Source organism: Tachypleus tridentatus, chromosome 7, assembly GCF_004210375.1.
Source record: "Tachypleus tridentatus isolate NWPU-2018 chromosome 7, ASM421037v1, whole genome shotgun sequence".
Lineage (NCBI taxonomy): Eukaryota > Metazoa > Arthropoda > Merostomata > Xiphosura > Limulidae > Tachypleus > Tachypleus tridentatus.
This window is the reverse complement of record NC_134831.1, coordinates 89,099,205-89,119,435: the sequence shown is the minus strand read 5'-3', so window position 1 is coordinate 89,119,435 and position 20,231 is coordinate 89,099,205. Positions and strand designations below refer to the sequence as shown.

Sequence of the window (20,231 nt, the reverse complement as noted above, 5' to 3'; positions counted from 1 at the left end):
ACCTATTCCTGATTAAGTTTTGTATGGGTCAGTGATGCAGCATATGGGACGTGTCTGTGACATATCTATAATTAATGGTTAGAAAAACAAACCCTTCACATGAACTAGTCTTTTTTTTTTATATATTTGATACACAACAGCTTATTTGAGTTTGGAACATGTTTGTCATGTCTCTGGAATACAACACTGACATTTCCTTGAAGGTTTTTAAAGTGACACATAATAATTTATTTCTGTTTGCCTGTATCATACAGTGGTTTTATTTCAGTTTGCCTATAACACATGAAAGTTTACTTGTGTTTGCATGTGACACATAATGGTTTACTTCAGTTTGCTTGTGAAATATTAAAGTTTATTTCTGTTTGCCTGTGATGCAAAGAAAATACCTAATTATTTTGTTCAAATTAGAAACCAAGAGTCTGAATGTAATGAAAGATGGCTTGTCCCTTCGCAGGGTGATGGAGGTCTAACTGGTCTAGCTGGGGAACCAGGAGAGAAAGGTGATAAGGGTGATCGGGGAAGGCGTGGCAAGAGGGTAGGATGTGGGATTGTTCCTCATTTGTGGGTTTTATTTTATATAATTTAATCCTTTGTTGTTAATTCTTATTCTTTTCCAATAAGGATTAACAATATGGATTAACAATACAGATTAACAATACAAATTAACAATAAAGGATTAACAATATGGATTAACAATAAAGGATTAACAATATGGATTAACAATACAAATTAACAATAAAGGATTAACAATGTTTTATATGATATATATATATATATATATATATATGTAGACAAATGTGTTATTTTTGTAACATCTTTTTTTTGACATCTATTTGAAAGTGGATACATCACTTATTATTTTCTGTATACTTTTAATAATATTCTGGGGGAGATTTTTGTTATAGAACATCCTCATGGGCATCTGTATATCCCCATGTTAAGTAATTATTTATAATTCTGTAAATTGAAACATTCTTGTGTATGTGACTATCTCTCGAAGTTTTTGCCTGAATATTTGCATTTTATTGATGTTTTGATTTAGACAGAGATTTTTATGTTTTTATTTCCAGTGGTTTGGCATGCAGTTAATTTCTTTGTGTTTGTAATTATTGTCAATACTAACCTTTTCCTACTGTTACATATTTTCAACTGTTGAAAATAACTATATATTGATAGAAAAAACAAACTAATAAACAGTTCTACACTTCATGAAACACTTAGTCAGAATTTCATTAAAAACATTCAGTGCTGTTTCCACCACCACTGCTCATATAATACAGCTTGTTCAAGGTAAGTGGAATATTACATCTTACAAGTTTGTCTTATTTATTAGAGTAAGTATTTTAATAAACTCATATCATGTGCATTTCATTTTGTTAAAATTTTAATCTATAAAGTTCTAGTAGTTGTTTAAAAAAGTTTCATTTCTTAATTTTTTGTGACTGAACATTTTTCTCTCTTCTGATTTCTGTTAATAAAATATCTAGAATATCATTTTAAATTGCAGAAAATATTTTTCACTGAACATTGTACATAAAGAAACAAACACTTAATATAGACAGTAACAAGTATTATTTTGACAAAATATTTAGAATAACATTAGACACTTACATAAATAGATCAGCTGTAGCTTTGTTGTTTATGTAAGAGAGATTTCCTTTCAATACATGTATTCTTCAACCACAAAGACAGTCTTTCAAATGTCAAGTTATCAAATAGCTCTAATGCTTATCTTATACTGTACAGAAAGGCAATCATCAGTTCAGTTAATAATTTCTTGATGACATTATTAAAAAACTGATAAAATTTAATACTTTTAATTGGCAAAGTATTGTTTTCACACCCATATTCAGAGTTTGTTACCTAAATTAAAGATGTCCTTAAATAAATATACAGGCACTGTACATGGTGTACTTTATCTATATGTAGAGATAAATAAATACACAGGGACTGTAGAGGATGTACTTCATCCATATATATTGTTAAATAAATATACGGTAACTGTACAGTGTGTACTTGATCTATACATATAGTTAAATAAATATGCAGGAACTGTACAGGGTGTAGTTGAACTATACATGTTGTTAAACAAATATATAGGAGCTGTTCCATATGAACTTGATCTATACATATTGTTAAATAAATATACAGGAACTGTACCATGTTAATTTGAGCTATACATATTGTTAAATAAATATACAGGAACTGTACAGGGTGTACTTGATCTATACGTATTGTTAAATAAATATACAGGAACTGTATCATGTGAACTTGATCTACACATATTGTTAAACAAAATGTACAGGAATTGTACAGGGTGAACTTGATATATATGTATTGTTGAATAAATACACAGGAACTGTACAGAGTAAACTTGATCTATACATATAGTTAAGTAAATATACAGGAACTGTACAGTGTGTATTTGAACCATATGTATATTTTAGTAAGTATGCATGAACTGTACAGGATGTATTTGAACTATACGTATCCTTGAGTAAACATGCAGGAATTGTACCTCATGAATTTGCTTTATACATATTGTTAAATACATATACACGAACTGTACAGGGTGTAGTTAAACTATACATGTTGTTAAATAAATATTCAGGATCTGTACTATGTGAACTTGATCTATATATTGTTAAATAAATATACAAGAATTGTACCTTGTGAACTTTATCAATACATGTTGTTAAATAAATATACAGGTACTGTACTGGGTGTACTTCAACTATACATATTGTTAAACAAGTATACAGGTACTCTAAAGGGTGTACTTGATCTATACATATCTTTAAATAAATATAAAGGAACTGTAAAAGGTGTACTTGAACTATATGTATTCTTAAATAAATATGCAGGAACTGTATGGGGTAAACTTGATCTATACATGTTGTTAAATAAATACACATAACTGTACATGGTGAAATTTATCTCTACATATAGTTAAATAAATATACAGGAACTGTACAGAATATACTTCATCTATAAATATTGTTAAATAAATTGGAACTGTACAGGGTGTATTTTAACTATATGTAGCCTTAAGTAAGCATACAGGAATTGCACATGATGTATTTGAACTATATGTATCCATAAGTAAACAGGGTGTACTTGAACTAACGTATCCTTAAATAAATATATAGGATCTGTACAGTGTGTATATGAACTATATGTATCCTTAAGTAAATATGCAGAAACTTTACAGGTTGGACTTGATCTATACATATTATTAAATAAACATACAGGAACTGTATAGGGTGTATTTGAACTATGCGTATCCTCAAGTAAACATACAGGAATTGTACATAGTGAACTGTGCTGAATTTGTATGCACTATATATAGAATACTCATATGTTCAGTGATTGTCTTTCAGATTAACTAGGAATCTGCAGGGTTACACCTGTGTTATGAAAACCTTGAATATTTTATTATCTGTGTGTATACCTACTGAAAAGCATGTAATTGTAGCCAGTTTTGTATGCTTGTTAATATATGAAATTTTACTTTTTTGACATGCAATTTTAGTATTTACATGTGTGTTTCAGTATTTGTTATATGACCTCAGTATGTGTATATTAATTTTTTTGTATAGTTGTGTGCATGATGTGTTTATTGTATTGTGTAGGTTTGTGTGTAAATTTCTACTAACAGGTTCTGAGTTGTGTACTGTGGCTGTATTTAGCAGTGGAGTCATATAACTCTATCAATAAGTTTTTCCCCTTCCCTTGTTGTTGTCCACTGCACTAACTGTGGTGTTTTCTCCCTTCAAACCAGGAGGTTTAAGAAGTAACAAGGTATTCCCTTTTTCTGAAAGTTTTTTTGTTTTGTCTCTGTTGGTCCTGTAATCTAAATTAAATATAATGATACGTGTAACTGATCGTTTCAATACCACAACATCATTGATGTCGTATGTTGATTCTCTGACCAGAAATATACTCATGCATTTATAAATTTTATTGGGTTTGTGGGTAACACAATAACATGATTCATAAAATAAATACCAATGAAAATAATGGTCAGTGAAACTTTCAGGTCAGAAACTTCATGTTTGTTTTTTAAATAATTTGGTAGAAACTAAAATTATGATATAAAATTATAAATAAATAATTCACTTAAAGATTAGTACAAAAAATACTCAAGGATTATTATTATTATAAATTAATATGTTATAGTTTTCAAAAAACTATTGTCATTAAAGAATATTGAACAGTTATTGATTGAGAAAATAATCATCTCCATCTTTGCATTTATATATAAGATAAAAATATAATTATCCGTTATTCATCAACTAAAAATAATAAACTTTATCTGTTTTTCTTAAAAAGTTTTTCATCATTTAGAATTTGCATTTAGTTACAGATGGTCAAAAAAGAAATAGTTTTACTTTCAATATCTACGTTTGATAGGAATGACTCACATTTACGTCTATTATTATAAATAGTCAAGATGCAAGTTCGTTTTGCATATCTTATTTCTAACTAGGAGAATCTACATCCTATAATAGTTCATTCAGTTTATTTTGGTAAATTAGAAAATGAGTTTAATATGTTTTCATTTGTTTTTATGATGTCACAAAGTTCTGGTACCTGGGATGTTTTTTAACTGTGTTGAACATTGAAATGAATCCTTGTTGCAATTAAAAAAACACATACAAACCACCAAAGGTCATTAACCACCTGAAAGTTATATGTTCATTCTGAAGTCAATCCTAAGTTAATAATATTTAAACATAAAATATACTTTTTGTCTTTATGTTCATGTTAATCAGGGAAAACGTGGAAGGCATGGAAAATTTGCTGGAAGAGGAAAACCAGGTGTTATGGGACCTGAAGGACCCAAAGGTGATACAGGACCTCCAGGACAGAAAGGAGCCAAAGGTGATATAGGTCTTCCTGGCATCCAAGTGAGTGTTTCTAAACTGTCTTATGTCAAATTTTAAGAAATGTAGTTTTCTTGTGAATCTAAGCTTATTAGTAAACAGTGAAATGTACATTAAGGTGAAAGTATACCATTTGTTACACTATCTGAGTTAAGCAGTGTTCTGTTTTATTGTACTAGAACTGTTGTAGAGATTGATGTTACTCACCCTTATTTGTGAACAACTTAGTGTTAACTCACCAGCTACTGGTAGGTAGATGTTGCTCACCCTTATTTGTAACAACTTAGTCTTAACTGACTAGCTACTGGTAGGTAAACATTACTCACCCTTATTTGAAAATAACTTAGTAATAACTGACCAGCTATTGTTAGGTGGACGTCACTCACTCATATTTTAAACAACTAATTTTTAACTGACCAGCTACTGGTGGGTAGATGTTACTCACCCTTATTTGTATACAACTTAGCATTAACTAACCATCTACTTGTAGGTAGATGTTACTGTCACTAAATTGTAAACCGCTTAGTGTTAAAGTCCTTACAAGTTTGTTGTTTTTTACTCTCTAGGGTGAATTTGGACCAGCAGGGTTACCAGGAATTGATGGCAGGGATGGTGAGTCAGGGCTACAAGGACCTCCAGGACTACCAGTATGTATTATCATATTTAAAAATGTCAGACAGAATGGTGCAAACACTTCAACTTCTGAACTTGAAGTTCTGGTTTTCTTCAAGGGGGTGAATGTAGCAGTGTGGTAGTTTCACTATTTTTTAAGTTATTCCATATATCTTTATTCGTTTGTGTATTAGTAGTATTTGTTTTTGTAAAAGAAAGGTTATAAAAACGGCAAGCTGGTAGTATTTCAGGTTATGAAAGAGGTATTGTTGTATGAAAACCTTTAACTAGATTATCAGTAACTGCTTAAAATAATAAATGTATCCTGATTACAAAGGAATGTTAGCAATGATATTGAAAAAGAAAAGCGCATTTGAGAAACCTAATACTCGTCAAAAAGTAAGATTATAGATTAGGATGGATAAAGAAATAGTAAGAGAAAAAGTTTATATAAAAGTTACCATTAGCTTGCAGCATCCAATCTCTGTGAAATAACTGGAGGAGAACTGAACAGAATGGGTTACCTTGTAGGTTTGTTATTCGTAACACAGAAAAATGTTAAAACCAGCATAATATTATGTCAAGAATGTAAAAAACTGAATCCCAGATCAGTTGAACAATGTAGTTTGTTCAGAATTTTTATGTATAGCATAAACAATAAAAGCTTCAAGGACTTTTAATTAGAATAATTTAGAACCTAAAATTTTTATGTATAGGAACAATCATTTAGGGACCAGTTGGGATGAGATTGGGAACCTTGCTGACCATGATCCAAAACACAATGTTTTCTGGTTACTAAATAGCGTTGATTCTGCTGAATTTTCCTGCAGAGTGATGTACAACACATTATTTTATCAATTTTATGTTTTGTTAATGCTTTTATTTTTTCATGGAGGATAAAGTCCATATTAGTAAATTAAGGTAGAAGTTAACAGGTGTTTTTATTATTCAATTCACCCATGTATTGTTTATTATAGTTTGTAATTAACAGTTTCATAAGTTGTATTTTCTAACAAAATAATTTGTCTGTGTATCAATGTACTATTGTAGTTTAATGATTATTAAAACTTGATATTTATAGCACAATACCTATGAACCAAAGTCTGTTGTGTGTATCAATGTACTATTGTAGTTTAATGATTATTAAAACTTGATATTTATAGCACAATACCTATGAACCAAAGTCTGTTGTGTGTATCAATGTACTATTGTAGTTTAATGATTATTAAAACTTGATATTTATAGCACAATACCTATGAACCAAAGTCTGTTGTGTGTATCAATGTACTATTGTAGTTTAATGATTATTAAAACTTGATATTTATAACACAATACCTATGAACCATACACAATCCTTTATTGAAATTAAACACACTTTCAGTTGTGTTCGACCTCCATAAAGTAAGGCTTCATAACAGTAATGTATATGTTCTTAAAAAGGGGCAACCTGGACCCACTGGTGACAAAGGTAATAAAGGAGAGATGGGACCTCCAGGTCTGATGGGACCACCTGGTTTACCGGGCCCTCCAGTAAGTATTTTCATTGTTGTACTTTTGTTTCTATTCATTAATTACCCAATAATTAAGAAAATATAGTCTTTGACTACACTAAAAAAACAACAACTAGTGAGCAGATAAGGAAAATAATTAACTTTCACATTGTTATTTACTGTAATAATTGCTTATTTAATTATGAAAGGCAAGTCATGGATGAATGAAATTATCATTATTTTTTACGTAATTATTGTGAGATTTCTTGGCCCTTAAATATGATATTTGCTAAAAGTCTTTATCCATTCTAAGCTTGATCAGCTGCATCACAGCTAGGACTAAACAATTGCAGTGAAATACATGTTGATTAGTCCTGTAATATTTTCATGTAATCCTACGTGGTGGAATCTTTCATAATGACTTGCACGACAGGGATGAAACAAATCAGTCGTAATTTGACACAGGTCCAGCATTGTTATGTTAATGTACAGAAAGTTAGACTTAACTCAGTTAATATAGCAGTGCATAAGTAAAAGCCTTAATATTGCTGGTAACCTTAAGTGTAAGGTGTTTTTTTTTCATATGGCTTTGAAGCATCATATCTCTCTGTGTAGTGAAACTGTTACAAAGATGTGTTTAGTGTAATAACCTGCTTGTTTCAACAAGTTTAACTTTTCCACTTTGTTTTGATGAAACATTACATTATAATAGAACATTTTTTTAACTTTTAAATGTACCCTAAAACAGAAGTGTTACATAGATGTTCTTTCTTGTTTGAAAAGTAATGATAGATTTTAAATTTTAGTTTGATAAGAAATGAAAAAAAATCAAAAACAACTTTATTCATCAAAACAGGAACCTAGTGAATTGACACACTTTTGCGAATGAGAATCAAGATTATTAAATCTTTGAAATCCTAGGACTCAAAAACTCTTTAAAGCCATTCTCTGCTGCTGCTCTGTTGTTGAAATGTTAGATAAAGTATGAGGAGTAAAGAAAATGAGGCAATGTTTTATAACGCAGTTTGTTGAGCTTCTTAAATGTCGCTTGAGCATTATCATGAAACAAGTTTGGTGCTTTTCAATTGGGTAGAGCTAATATTGATTCACGTAACTTGACTGTAATACTTCTCAGTAATATTCTGACCCTGCTTGAGGAATCTGTAATGGATAATACCAGCCGTAGACCACCTTACAATGACTTTAATCTTGTCTTTGTGCACCTTCTGTTTTGAGTCTTGTCATGGTTGAGCCACTGCACAGCTCACTTTCTGGTGTCATAAAGGACCCACTTTACATCATAGGTGACAATTTCATCAAAAAATGGGTCATTCCCGTTGCACATAATCAACATAGAGCACACTTCAAAACAGTGATTTTTCTGATTTTCACTGAGTTCGTGTTGAACTCACTTGGTGAGCTTTTTCACTTTGCTCAAGATAGTCCAAAATTATGGAAATGGCAACACCCAATTCTTGTGTCATTTCTCAAACAGTTTTGCATGGGTTTCTTTCCACTAATGTTCTCAGTTGGTAGATTCCAACTGCAGGAGGAAATTCTCTGCTTTCCTTATCTTCAAGACTCACTACAAAACTTTCAGAACCATCTGTACATCTGAAGGTGGTTCCTTCGCTGACAGCTTGATCGATATTGCGAGCTGTTTGCGTTGCATTATGACCAAGTTTGAATTTATGCAAAAAGATAATGTGCAATTATTTTTTTCCATCAATTATTGTAAGGGTCTGAAATGAAGCTTTATAAAAGAATAAAAGTAAAATGAATAGAAGAAAATCTAAGTTTCTCAAATGCATGTATCAAATCATATAAAAGACAGGTCTCTTATCCCTATAAATGAATAAATTTTAGTATAACAATCTACCATTAATGTTTCAACAATCTAATAATAACTATGAACTATCTTTATACTTATTACAACCAAGGAATCTGTAAAACATTTTTGTATTATGTTTAAAAATTTGCAGGAAAGTTTTTACTCTCACTAGTTGTTGTTACCGTTTATTACTGACTTTGGTTTAATGTAAGTTGTCCACAAGAGTGCTTAAAGCAACATTTCCTGAACTTTTGTCATCCATGCCTCCAATCTTCGTAAATATGATTTCTTGTGCACCCCTTCTTTATTTTTAAATGTATTAAGTGATTATATGTAATGCATGAAGACAAATTACAGTGCTAAATGTGTTGCACTAATTATTTATTTTCATTAACAAAAAATAATGACTAAAGTTTTCCATTATTGTACTAATGAATTTATCCTAATTGTTTGTATGTTCCCAGCAGACATGTTACAAGCATGTCCAGCAATTTAATGATTTACATACCACACTGAATCAGACTTATTACAGGCATGTCCAGCAATTTAATGATTTACATACCACACTGAATCAGACTTATTACAGGCATGTCCAGCAATTTAATGATTTACATACCACACTGAATCAGACTTATTACAGGCATGTCCAGCAATTTAGGTTGACAGACCAAACGTAATCAGACATGTTACAGGCATGTCCAGCAATTTAATTTTTGAGATACCAAACTGAATCAGACTTATTACAGGCATGGCCTAATGGTTGACATGCCACATTTAATTATGCATGTTACAGACATGGAGTAATGGTTGTCATGCCATATTTAACTCTACATGTTACAGGGATGGCTTAATGATCAAACTGCCATATTTAATCCTACATGTTACAGGGGTGGCTTAATGATTGACCTGCTAGATTTAGTCAGACATGTTACTGGCATGGCCCAATGATTGACATTCCAAACAGGATATTAAGGGTCTATAGTTTGTGTTCTGTCACTACAAGAAGAAATCACACCTTTAACATTTGACCTGTGGATGTACTATGACATTTGAGTGGAGTAGCACCAGAGTTGGTGCTTGATGGTGTTAACTTGCTGCCTTCCCTCTAATCTATCAATACAAAATAAGGTACAGCTAGTATAGAAACTCTTTATGTAATATTCAAAGTACAAACAAACATTTAGCTGTTCACTGTATAACTGCTGATATTGAAGTCTCGATGGATGAGTGCTTTTTATCTCTTGTCCTTTTATTCCCCTTTATGTGTGTAACTTTGTGTTTGATTCAGACATTTTCTATAGCAGTCTGTTTATATTGCTTATGTACACATTTACTAGAATATGTGCAGTCTGTTTATATTGCTTATGTACGAGGGCTGTTCAAAAAATACGAGGACTGTTTGAATTGCGCGGCTCCAGTTGGTTCCAGGGGAATCCGCTTGGTGTCGCTAGGTTCGCACAGGTCAGCTGATTATGACGCCATTTCCCGATTCCAGATACCTTCATTTGTGTATTAGCTACGCGGTTTTAAGTGAAGTGTGATTTTTTCGTTTGGCGGATTTCAGAATGAATGACCTGAAGGAGCAACGACTTGCTGTACAATTTTGTGTTAAACTTGGAAAATCTGCGACTGAAACTTTTGCTATGCTTAACACGGCTTACGGTGATGCTGCTATGAAGCGTACGGCATGTTTCAAGTGGCATGAACGTTTTAAGGATGGTCGACAGTCCATTGAAGATGATGAGCGTCCTGGACGTCCTTCCACGTCAACTGACGACTCACACGTCGACAAAATCAACACCCTGGTGCGGGCAAATCGACGTCTGACTGTCAGGGAGCTTGCTGAAGAGTGTGGGATATCAGTTGGATCTTGTTACGAGATTTTGACCAAAAAATTGAAGATGCACTGCGTTGCTGCAAAATTCAGCCCTCAGAACTCGTGAGTGTTTGGCCAAACACTCGATCACTGTTCTTCCCCACCCCCCTACTCACCTGACCTTGCTGCTTGCGATTTTTTCTTGTTCCCCAAACTCAAAAGACCCTTGAAAGAAAGAAGATTTGAGACGATTCCCAAGATTAAGGCAAATGCGACGAAGGAGCTGGAGGACATTACAAAAGAAGCGTACCAGGACTGTTTCAACAAGTGGAAACACCGTTGAGATAAGTGTGTGCGTTGGGGAGGAGAGTACTTTGAAGGGGTCCCAGACCTGTAACTTCTAAATAAAGTATATTTTGTTTTATGACGTCAGTCCGCGTATTTTTTGAACAGACCTCGTATACATTTACGAGAATACGTGCAGTATGTTTACTGGATTCTGTACACATTTACTAGATTATGTGTAATCTGTTTACAGGGCTTCTGTACACATTTACTACTGTATGTGCAGTATGTTTACTGGATTCTGTACACATTTACTAGAATATATAAATTTCCAGAAGCTACTAGAATGTTTCATCTTCCTTTTTTCACCTCTGAAATATTTTGTAATATAGTTCTTCATGCAGGTACTTTCTAGCTCTTGTATTATTGTCTTCACATCCTATATATTTTATGCCCATATTTTCTGTCCTCTCACATCTCATCTTCATGTATTTTCTTTATGACCATACCATTGTTTATTGTTTTTCTCTGTTCCAATTACCAGGTGTCCTGAAATCCTCCTAGATGGTATTTGTAATTCCATAATATACTCTTATCCTTTCACTATGATATTTCTTATAGTTTACATTTCTGAGACTGTCTCTCTTCCTTCCAACTTTTTCCTTCAGAGAAGTTATATCAAGTAACATGTGCTGTCTTCTTTATGGACAACTGGCACCAACTTATGCCATTCAGGCTGTAATGATGAGATTGTATCACACTTTGTTGGTGCCACAGACGAATCAGGTTTATAAACTAAACATTAAATGATTTGTAATTAAATTAATATGCAAAGTGAGAGAGAACATAGCCCATACACATGCATATGTATCTTAACCTCTTTCCATATAGATGTCCACTATGTCATGTTACTTATTAGTCATTGTAAAAATCTTTACCATACGAGAATAGAACCACAGTATTTCTTTCTCCCTTGTGTTTCATTATTGTATATGTTATACTAGTTTATATATCACTGGACATTGTAAAAGTCAAATTGTTTTTCTGAGATTCTTTCTGGAAAGAATTGTTGTCTTTGTTTCATAAATTGTGCTTTTCTTTTGTTTTACAATATGATGTCCCTTGATTGAGCACTGAATGGAAATCTGGAGCAGCCATTTTGTTGTAAACAAATATATGAAACTTTACAGCACATTTTTATTATAAATTGACTTCTTTACAAATTAGTATTTGTAAATATGAAACTTTATTTTTTCATTTTTTGTAAAATGAAGTTTTAATTATAGAAAGTCCTAAATTATTTCAACCAGTTTTCACCTGTGCTAGCTGTTTGGTATCAAAAGTTGCTCTGGTTTTTACATATTTTGTAAATGTTTCTTTTCACCAATTATTAAACAAAAGATGTAATCACTGATCTTAGGTTTCTTTGCTTGAAATCTAATTTTAATAATATATCTAAACTGTAACTTTGTTGTGGGGAGATCACTTTTAGATGATTTTCATTGACTTGACTCATGATTTCTGCCTCTGTCTTCTGTACACATGAAGTAACTTGTGTGTTTTGTTTTCCTTCTTTTGTCACTTTGCATGGTGATAGGGCAAAGCTGGCAGTGATGGAAGCAAAGGTGAAAAAGGTGCTATGGTAGGTATGGTGGCCATGTTTACCATATATACAAGTACTGTGCATGCTTTGGTTTGACTTCATATTACCATGCATGATGTATACAAGTACTGTGCATGCTTTGGTTTGACTTCATATTACCATGCATGATATATACAAGTACTGTGCATGCTTTGGTTTGACTTCATATTACCATGCATGATATATACAAGTACTGTGCATGCTTTGGTTTGACTTCATATTACCATGCATGATATATACAAGTACTGTGCATGCTTTGGTTTGACTTCATATTACCATGCATGATATATACAAGTACTGTGCATGCTTTGGTTTGACTTCATATTACCATGCATGATATATACAAGTACTGTGCATGCTTTGGTTTGACTTCATATTACCATGCATGATATATACAAGTACTGTGCATGCTTTGGTTTGACTTCATATTACCATGCATGATATATACAAGTACTGTGCATGCTTTGGTTTGACTTCATATTACCATGCATGATATATACAAGTACTGTGCATGCTTTGGTTTGACTTCATATTACCATGCATGATATATACAAGTACTGTGCATGCTTTGGTTTGACTTCATATTACCATGCATGATATATACAAGTACTGTGCATGCTTTGGTTTGACTTCATATTACCATGCATGATATATACAAGTACTGTGCATGCTTTGGTTTGACTTCATATTACCATGCATGATATATACAAGTACTGTGCATGCTTTGGTTTGACTTCATATTACCATGCATGATATATACAAGTACTGTGCATGCTTTGGTTTGACTTCATATTACCATGCATGATATATACAAGTACTGTGCATGCTTTGGTTTGACTTCATATTACCATGCATGATATATACAAGTACTGTGCATGCTTTGGTTTGACTTCATATTACCATGCATGATATATACAAGTACTGTGCATGCTTTGGTTTGACTTCATATTACCATGCATGATATATACAAGTACTGTGCATGCTTTGGTTTGACTTCATATTACCATGCATGATATATACAAGTACTGTGCATGCTTTGGTTTGACTTCATATTACCATGCATGATATATACAAGTACTGTGCATGCTTTGGTTTGACTTCATATTACCATGCATGATATATACAAGTACTGTGCATGCTTTGGTTTGACTTCATATTACCATGCATGATGTATACAAGTACTGTGCATGCTTTGGTTTGACTTCATATTACCATGCATGATGTATACAAGTACTGTGCATGCTTTGGTTTGACTTCATATTACCATGCATGATATATACAAGTACTGTGCATGCTTTGGTTTGACTTCATATTACCATGCATGATATATACAAGTACTGTGCATGCTTTGGTTTGACTTCATATTACCATGCATGATATATACAAGTACTGTGCATGCTTTGGTTTGACTTCATATTACCATGCATGATATATACAAGTACTGTGCATGCTTTGGTTTGACTTCATATTACCATGCATGATATATACAAGTACTGTGCATGCTTTGGTTTGACTTCATATTACCATGCATGATATATACAAGTACTGTGCATGCTTTGGTTTGACTTCATATTACCATGCGTGATATATACAAGTACTGTGCATGCTTTGGTTTGACTTCATATTACCATGTTTACCATATATACAAGTACTGTGCATGCTTTGGTTTGACTTCATATTACCATGCATGATATATACAAGTACTGTGCATGCTTTGGTTTGACTTCATATTACCATGCATGATATATACAAGTACTGTGCATGCTTTGGTTTGACTTCATATTACCATGCATGATATATACAAGTACTGTGCATGCTTTGGTTTGACTTCATATTACCATGCATGATATATACAAGTACTGTGCATGCTTTGGTTTGACTTCATATTACCATGCATGATATATACAAGTACTGTGCATGCTTTGGTTTGACTTCATATTACCATGCATGATATATACAAGTACTGTGCATGCTTTGGTTTGACTTCATATTACCATGCATGATATATACAAGTACTGTGCATGCTTTGGTTTGACTTCATATTACCATGCATGATATATACAAGTACTGTGCATGCTTTGGTTTGACTTCATATTACCATGCATGATATATACAAGTACTGTGCATGCTTTGGTTTGACTTCATATTACCATGCATGATATATACAAGTACTGTGCATGCTTTGGTTTGACTTCATATTACCATGCATGATATATACAAGTACTGTGCATGCTTTGGTTTGACTTCATATTACCATGCATGATATATACAAGTACTGTGCATGCTTTGGTTTGACTTCATATTACCATGCATGATATATACAAGTACTGTGCATGCTTTGGTTTGACTTCATATTACCATGCATGATATATACAAGTACTGTGCATGCTTTGGTTTGACTTCATATATATGCACAAGATAAAGCTTGGTATTTTCTTACAGGGTAGCTCATAACTCATTTGCTAAAAGTAAATTTAGTAGTCAGTAACCTTTCTGAATCATAATTTTTATTCTCTATCTTTAGATCTATATATTACTTAATGAGTAACACACAGCATCAAAAATAAACAATCAATCATTTTTAAAATACAATAGTTTAGTTTAAATGTTTTTCTGATGTATGTGTGTATGTGGATGATGGCTTCCTTATGATAATTAGTTTTGTTACTTGATATTAAATAAGCTTATACTCAAGTATACATTATAAGTGTCTTCACTTAGCTGATGAAAGGAAGCCTTTGATGTGATGACAACATACTTTGTCATAGGAGAACAAATGATTACAGATTATCAACTGAGAGTAACTTTGGTACAAAAACAAGACCTTGTGCAAAATTTATTTAAAAAAAAAAATCCACCTGGAGAAACAGAAAAACCTTACTTTGGCAAAGATATTAAAGATATTTTGATTTTTAAATTTTTTTATTGTAAATGATTAGATATAGTATTTGAAATATCCCTGACACCCAGATATTATCTTAGAAACAAACTGGAATACATTAAAGCAATGTTTAGGAACCTTGAAACTTTGCTGAGATTACAAAACTACAAGTTTTGATAACAAAATTTATTATATATATATATGTACTTTATTATTTAACTTTTACATAACATTCATTTTCTTTTTAAATACTTGTGCATTTTTTAATAATACATACTCAAAGTTAGAATCTTCAGATTTGTGGTACAACAAGAACTAGGAGTAATTAGAGTTGATTGCAGTCATACAAATTTATGGGTTTTTAAGACTAGTGCATCATTGTGGTTGATATGCAGCAAATTTGTAATGTAACCATGACTAACTTTGTATTAAGCTCTTGTTACTAATGTATGGCCTTTCTCAACTTCTTTTTATTTTCATTATTTAACAAATGATACCAGTATCAATTTTCAAACCAGAAACAACAGATTGCTACCACAGTTGATTGATTGATTACAACCTTTGTATGTGATCTTTGAAATAAAGGTTACTTTAAGTCCAGATACTTTCTTAATTTTCTATTTGAGATACAACAGTTTCATAGCATCATGAGAACAGTTTCTTAACGTCATGTGAACAGTTTCATAATATCACGTGAACATAACATCATTTCAAAGATAAAAAAAAGATGTTATAAACAAGCAGAACAATTGTAGCAAAGACAGAGTAAAAAATGACTTAACTAACAATAGACAGACAGAGACGAATACAACTTAACTAATATTAAACAGAGTAAAAAATAACTTAACTAACAATTGACAGACAGAGTAAAAAATAACTTAACTAACAATTGCCAGACAGAGTAAAAAATAACTTAACTAATATTAAACAGACAGAGTAAAAAATAACTTAACTAACAATAGACAGACAGAGTAAAAATAACTTAACTGATATTAAACAGAGTCGAAAACAACTTAACTAACACGAGACAGAGTCGAAAATAACTTAGCTAACACTAGACAGATGGAGTGTAAAACAACTAATACTTAAGGAAAAAACACTAAAACAGATGTATTAAAATATATCATTAGTTTTTTTTTTAATTATAATTTAGAAATAGTGATCTTTGAGTAACAGATACTGGTGCTTATATGGAGATTTCTTAGTTGTATGTCCTTTAGATTAACAGTTTTTGGAAATATGAATTCATTTAAAGTTCCAGAAGGAAACACATAGCAGAATTTTGTCTGTTATGTTCTGTTGAATATTGCATCAAAACAGCTTTTTACATCTTCTATCATGTCATAAGGTCTTATCTTACTTATATAAAAGGGTTAATTTATTATTTCATCAGCCAGATATTACTACTTACATGAACTCTCCTTCAGAGATCTCTTTAAAAACCTGATATTTTAACTGTAATTCCTTTACTTAGATGTCATCTATCATAGATTACATATATGTCCTTAGATATCATATGTCACAACTTAACATAAATGTCTTCCTGTCAGATTTTTTCTTCTGAAACTTCAAAATTTACAGTAGTTAAAAAAGTACTTCAGTAAAGAGTACTTCAGTAAAAATAGATTAAGAAAAATCACACATAGTAACTTAAATTATTGAATCAAAAGAATAGATGTATTGGTGGATGAAGATAGGTGATATAGAAACATAAATACCAAACCAAGAAAATAAATGTATTGGTGGATGAAGATAGGTGATATAGAAACATAAATACCAAACCAAGATAATAGATGTATTGGTGGATGAAGATAGGTGATATAGAAACATAAATACCAAACCAAGAAAATAGATGTATTGGTGGATGAAGATAGGTGATATAGAAACATAAATACCAAACCAAGATAATAGATGTATTGGTGGATGAAGATAGGTGATATAGAAACATAAATACCAAACCAAGATAATAGATGTATTGGTGGATGAAGATAGGTGATATAGAAACATAAATACCAAACCAAGATAATAGATGTATTGGTGGATGAAGATAGGTGATATAGAAACATAAATACCAAACCAAGATAATAGATGTATTGGTGGATGAAGATAGCTGATATAGAAACATAAATACCAAACCAAGAGAACAGATGTATTGGTAGATGAAGATAGCTGATATAGAAACATAAATACCAAACCAAGAGAGTAGATGTATTGGTGGATGAAGATAGGTGATATAGAAACATAAATACCAAACCAAGAGAGTAGATGTATTGGTGGATGAAGATAGGTGATATAGAAACATAAATACCAAACCAAGAAAATAAATGTATTGGTGGATGAAGATAGGTGATATAGAAACATAAATACCAAACCAAGATAATAGATGTATTGGTGGATGAAGATAGGTGATATAGAAACATAAATACCAAACCAAGAAAATAGATGTATTGGTGGATGAAGATAGGTGATATAGAAACATAAATACCAAACCAAGATAATAGATGTATTGGTGGATGAAGATAGGTGATATAGAAACATAAATACCAAACCAAGATAATAGATGTATTGGTGGATGAAGATAGGTGATATAGAAACATAAATACCAAACCAAGATAATAGATGTATTGGTGGATGAAGATAGGTGATATAGAAACATAAATACCAAACCAAGATAATAGATGTATTGGTGGATGAAGATAGCTGATATAGAAACATAAATACCAAACCAAGAGAACAGATGTATTGGTAGATGAAGATAGGTGATATAGAAACATAAATACCAAACCAAGAGAGTAGATGTATTGGTGGATGAAGATAGGTGATATAGAAACATAAATACCAAACCAAGAAAATAAATGTATTGGTGGATGAAGATAGGTGATATAGAAACATAAATACCAAACCAAGAAAATAAATGTATTGGTGGATGAAGATAGCTGATATAGAAACATAAATACCAAACCAAGAGAATAAATGTATTGGTGGATGAAGATAGCTGATATAGAAACATAAATACCAAACCAAGAGAATAGATGTATTGGTGGATGAAGATAGCTGATATAGAAACATAAATACCAAACCAAGAGAATAGATGTATTGGTGGATGAAGATAGCTGATATAGAAACATAAATACCAAACCAAGAAAATAAATGTATTGGTGGATGAAGATAGGTGATATAGAAACATAAATACCAAACCAAGAAAATAATGTATTGGTGGATGAAGATAGGTGATATAGAAACATAAATACCAAACCAAGAAAATAAATGTATTGGTGGATGAAGATAGGTGATATAGAAACATAAATACCAAACCAAGAAAATAAATGTATTGGTGGATGAAGATAGGTGATATAGAAACATAAATACCAAACCAAGAGAATAGATGTATTGGTGGATGAAGATAGGTGATATAGAAACATAAATACCAAACCAAGAAAATAAATGTATTGGTGGATGAAGATAGGTGATATAGAAACATAAATACCAAACCAAGAAAATAAATGTATTGGTGGATGAAGATAGGTGATATAGAAACATAAATACCAAACCAAGAAAATAAATGTATTGGTGGATGAAGATAGGTGATATAGAAACATAAATACCAAACCAAGAAAATAGATGTATTGGTGGATGAAGATAGGTGATATAGAAACATAAATACCAAACCAAGAAAATAAATGTATTGGTGGATGAAGATAGGTGATATAGAAACATAAATACCAAACCAAGAGAGTAGATGTATTGGTGGATGAAGATAGGTGATATAGAAACATAAATACCAAACCAAGAAAATAAATGTATTGGTGGATGAAGATAGGTGATATAGAAACATAAATACCAAACCAAGAAAATAAATGTATTGGTGGATGAAGATAGGTGATATAGAAACATAAATACCAAACCAAGAAAATAAATGTATTGGTGGATGAAGATAGGTGATATAGAAACATAAATACCAAACCAAGAGAGTAGATGTATTGGTGGATGAAGATAGGTGATATAGAAACATAAATACCAAACCAAGAGAGTAGATGTATTGGTGGATGAAGATAGGTGATATAGAAACATAAATACCAAACCAAGAGAGTAGATGTATTGGTGGATGAAGATAGGTGATATAGAAACATAAATACCAAACCAAGAAAATAAATGTATTGGTGGATGAAGATAGGTGATATAGAAACATAAATACCAAACCAAGAAAATAAATGTATTGGTGGATGAAGATAGGTGATATAGAAACATAAATACCAAACCAAGAGAATAAATGTATTGGTGGATGAAGATAGGTGATATAGAAACATAAATACCAAACCAAGATAATAGATGTATTGGTGGATGAAGATAGGTGATACAGAAACATAAATACCACACCAAGAGAATAAATGTATTGGTGGATGAAGGTAGGTGATATAGAAACATAAATACCAAACCAAGATAATAGATGTAGTGGTGGATGAAGATAGCTGACACAGAAACATAAATAACAAATCAAGAAAATAGATGTATTGGTGGATGATGATAGCTGATATAGAAACAAATTACAAACCAAGAGAATAGTTATATTGGTGAGTGAAGACAGCTCACATAGAAATATAACAAATAATCAATTTCAACTCCTAGAGTTTCAGTTCTGGGTCCAGGTATTACAATTTCTAGCAGCAATAAGCACCTTGAACTCCTTTAGAGTTTGATTTCTAGGTCCAAGTATTACAATTTATATCAGCAATAAGCACCTTGAAATTCGTTTACAGTATCAGGTTCAAGGTCCAGGTATTACAATTT

General features: G+C 31.7%; 1 protein-coding gene across 25 annotated transcripts in view; it reads left to right on the top strand.

Moving 5' to 3' along the window:
* LOC143256159 (uncharacterized) overlaps positions 1-20,231 on the top strand; it is a 258,843-nt gene that overhangs the window by 206,192 nt on the left and 32,420 nt on the right. For 21 of the 25 annotated variants that reach the window (XR_013031198.1, XR_013031195.1, XR_013031193.1 and 18 more), the window contains 5 exons: positions 455-535; positions 4,776-4,910; positions 5,453-5,533; positions 6,939-7,028; positions 12,518-12,562. Coding sequence is in view for 19 of the 25 variants with exons in the window: in XM_076512979.1 (XP_076369094.1) it covers positions 455-535; positions 4,776-4,910; positions 5,453-5,533; positions 6,939-7,028; positions 12,518-12,562 (432 nt within the window). In the remaining 6 variants the exon portion in view is untranslated. The remainder of the gene's footprint in view (positions 1-454; positions 536-4,775; positions 4,911-5,452; positions 5,534-6,938; positions 7,029-12,517; positions 12,563-20,231) is intronic. The other 4 variants (XR_013031196.1, XR_013031199.1, XM_076512964.1 and 1 more) reach the window with 2 other exon arrangements.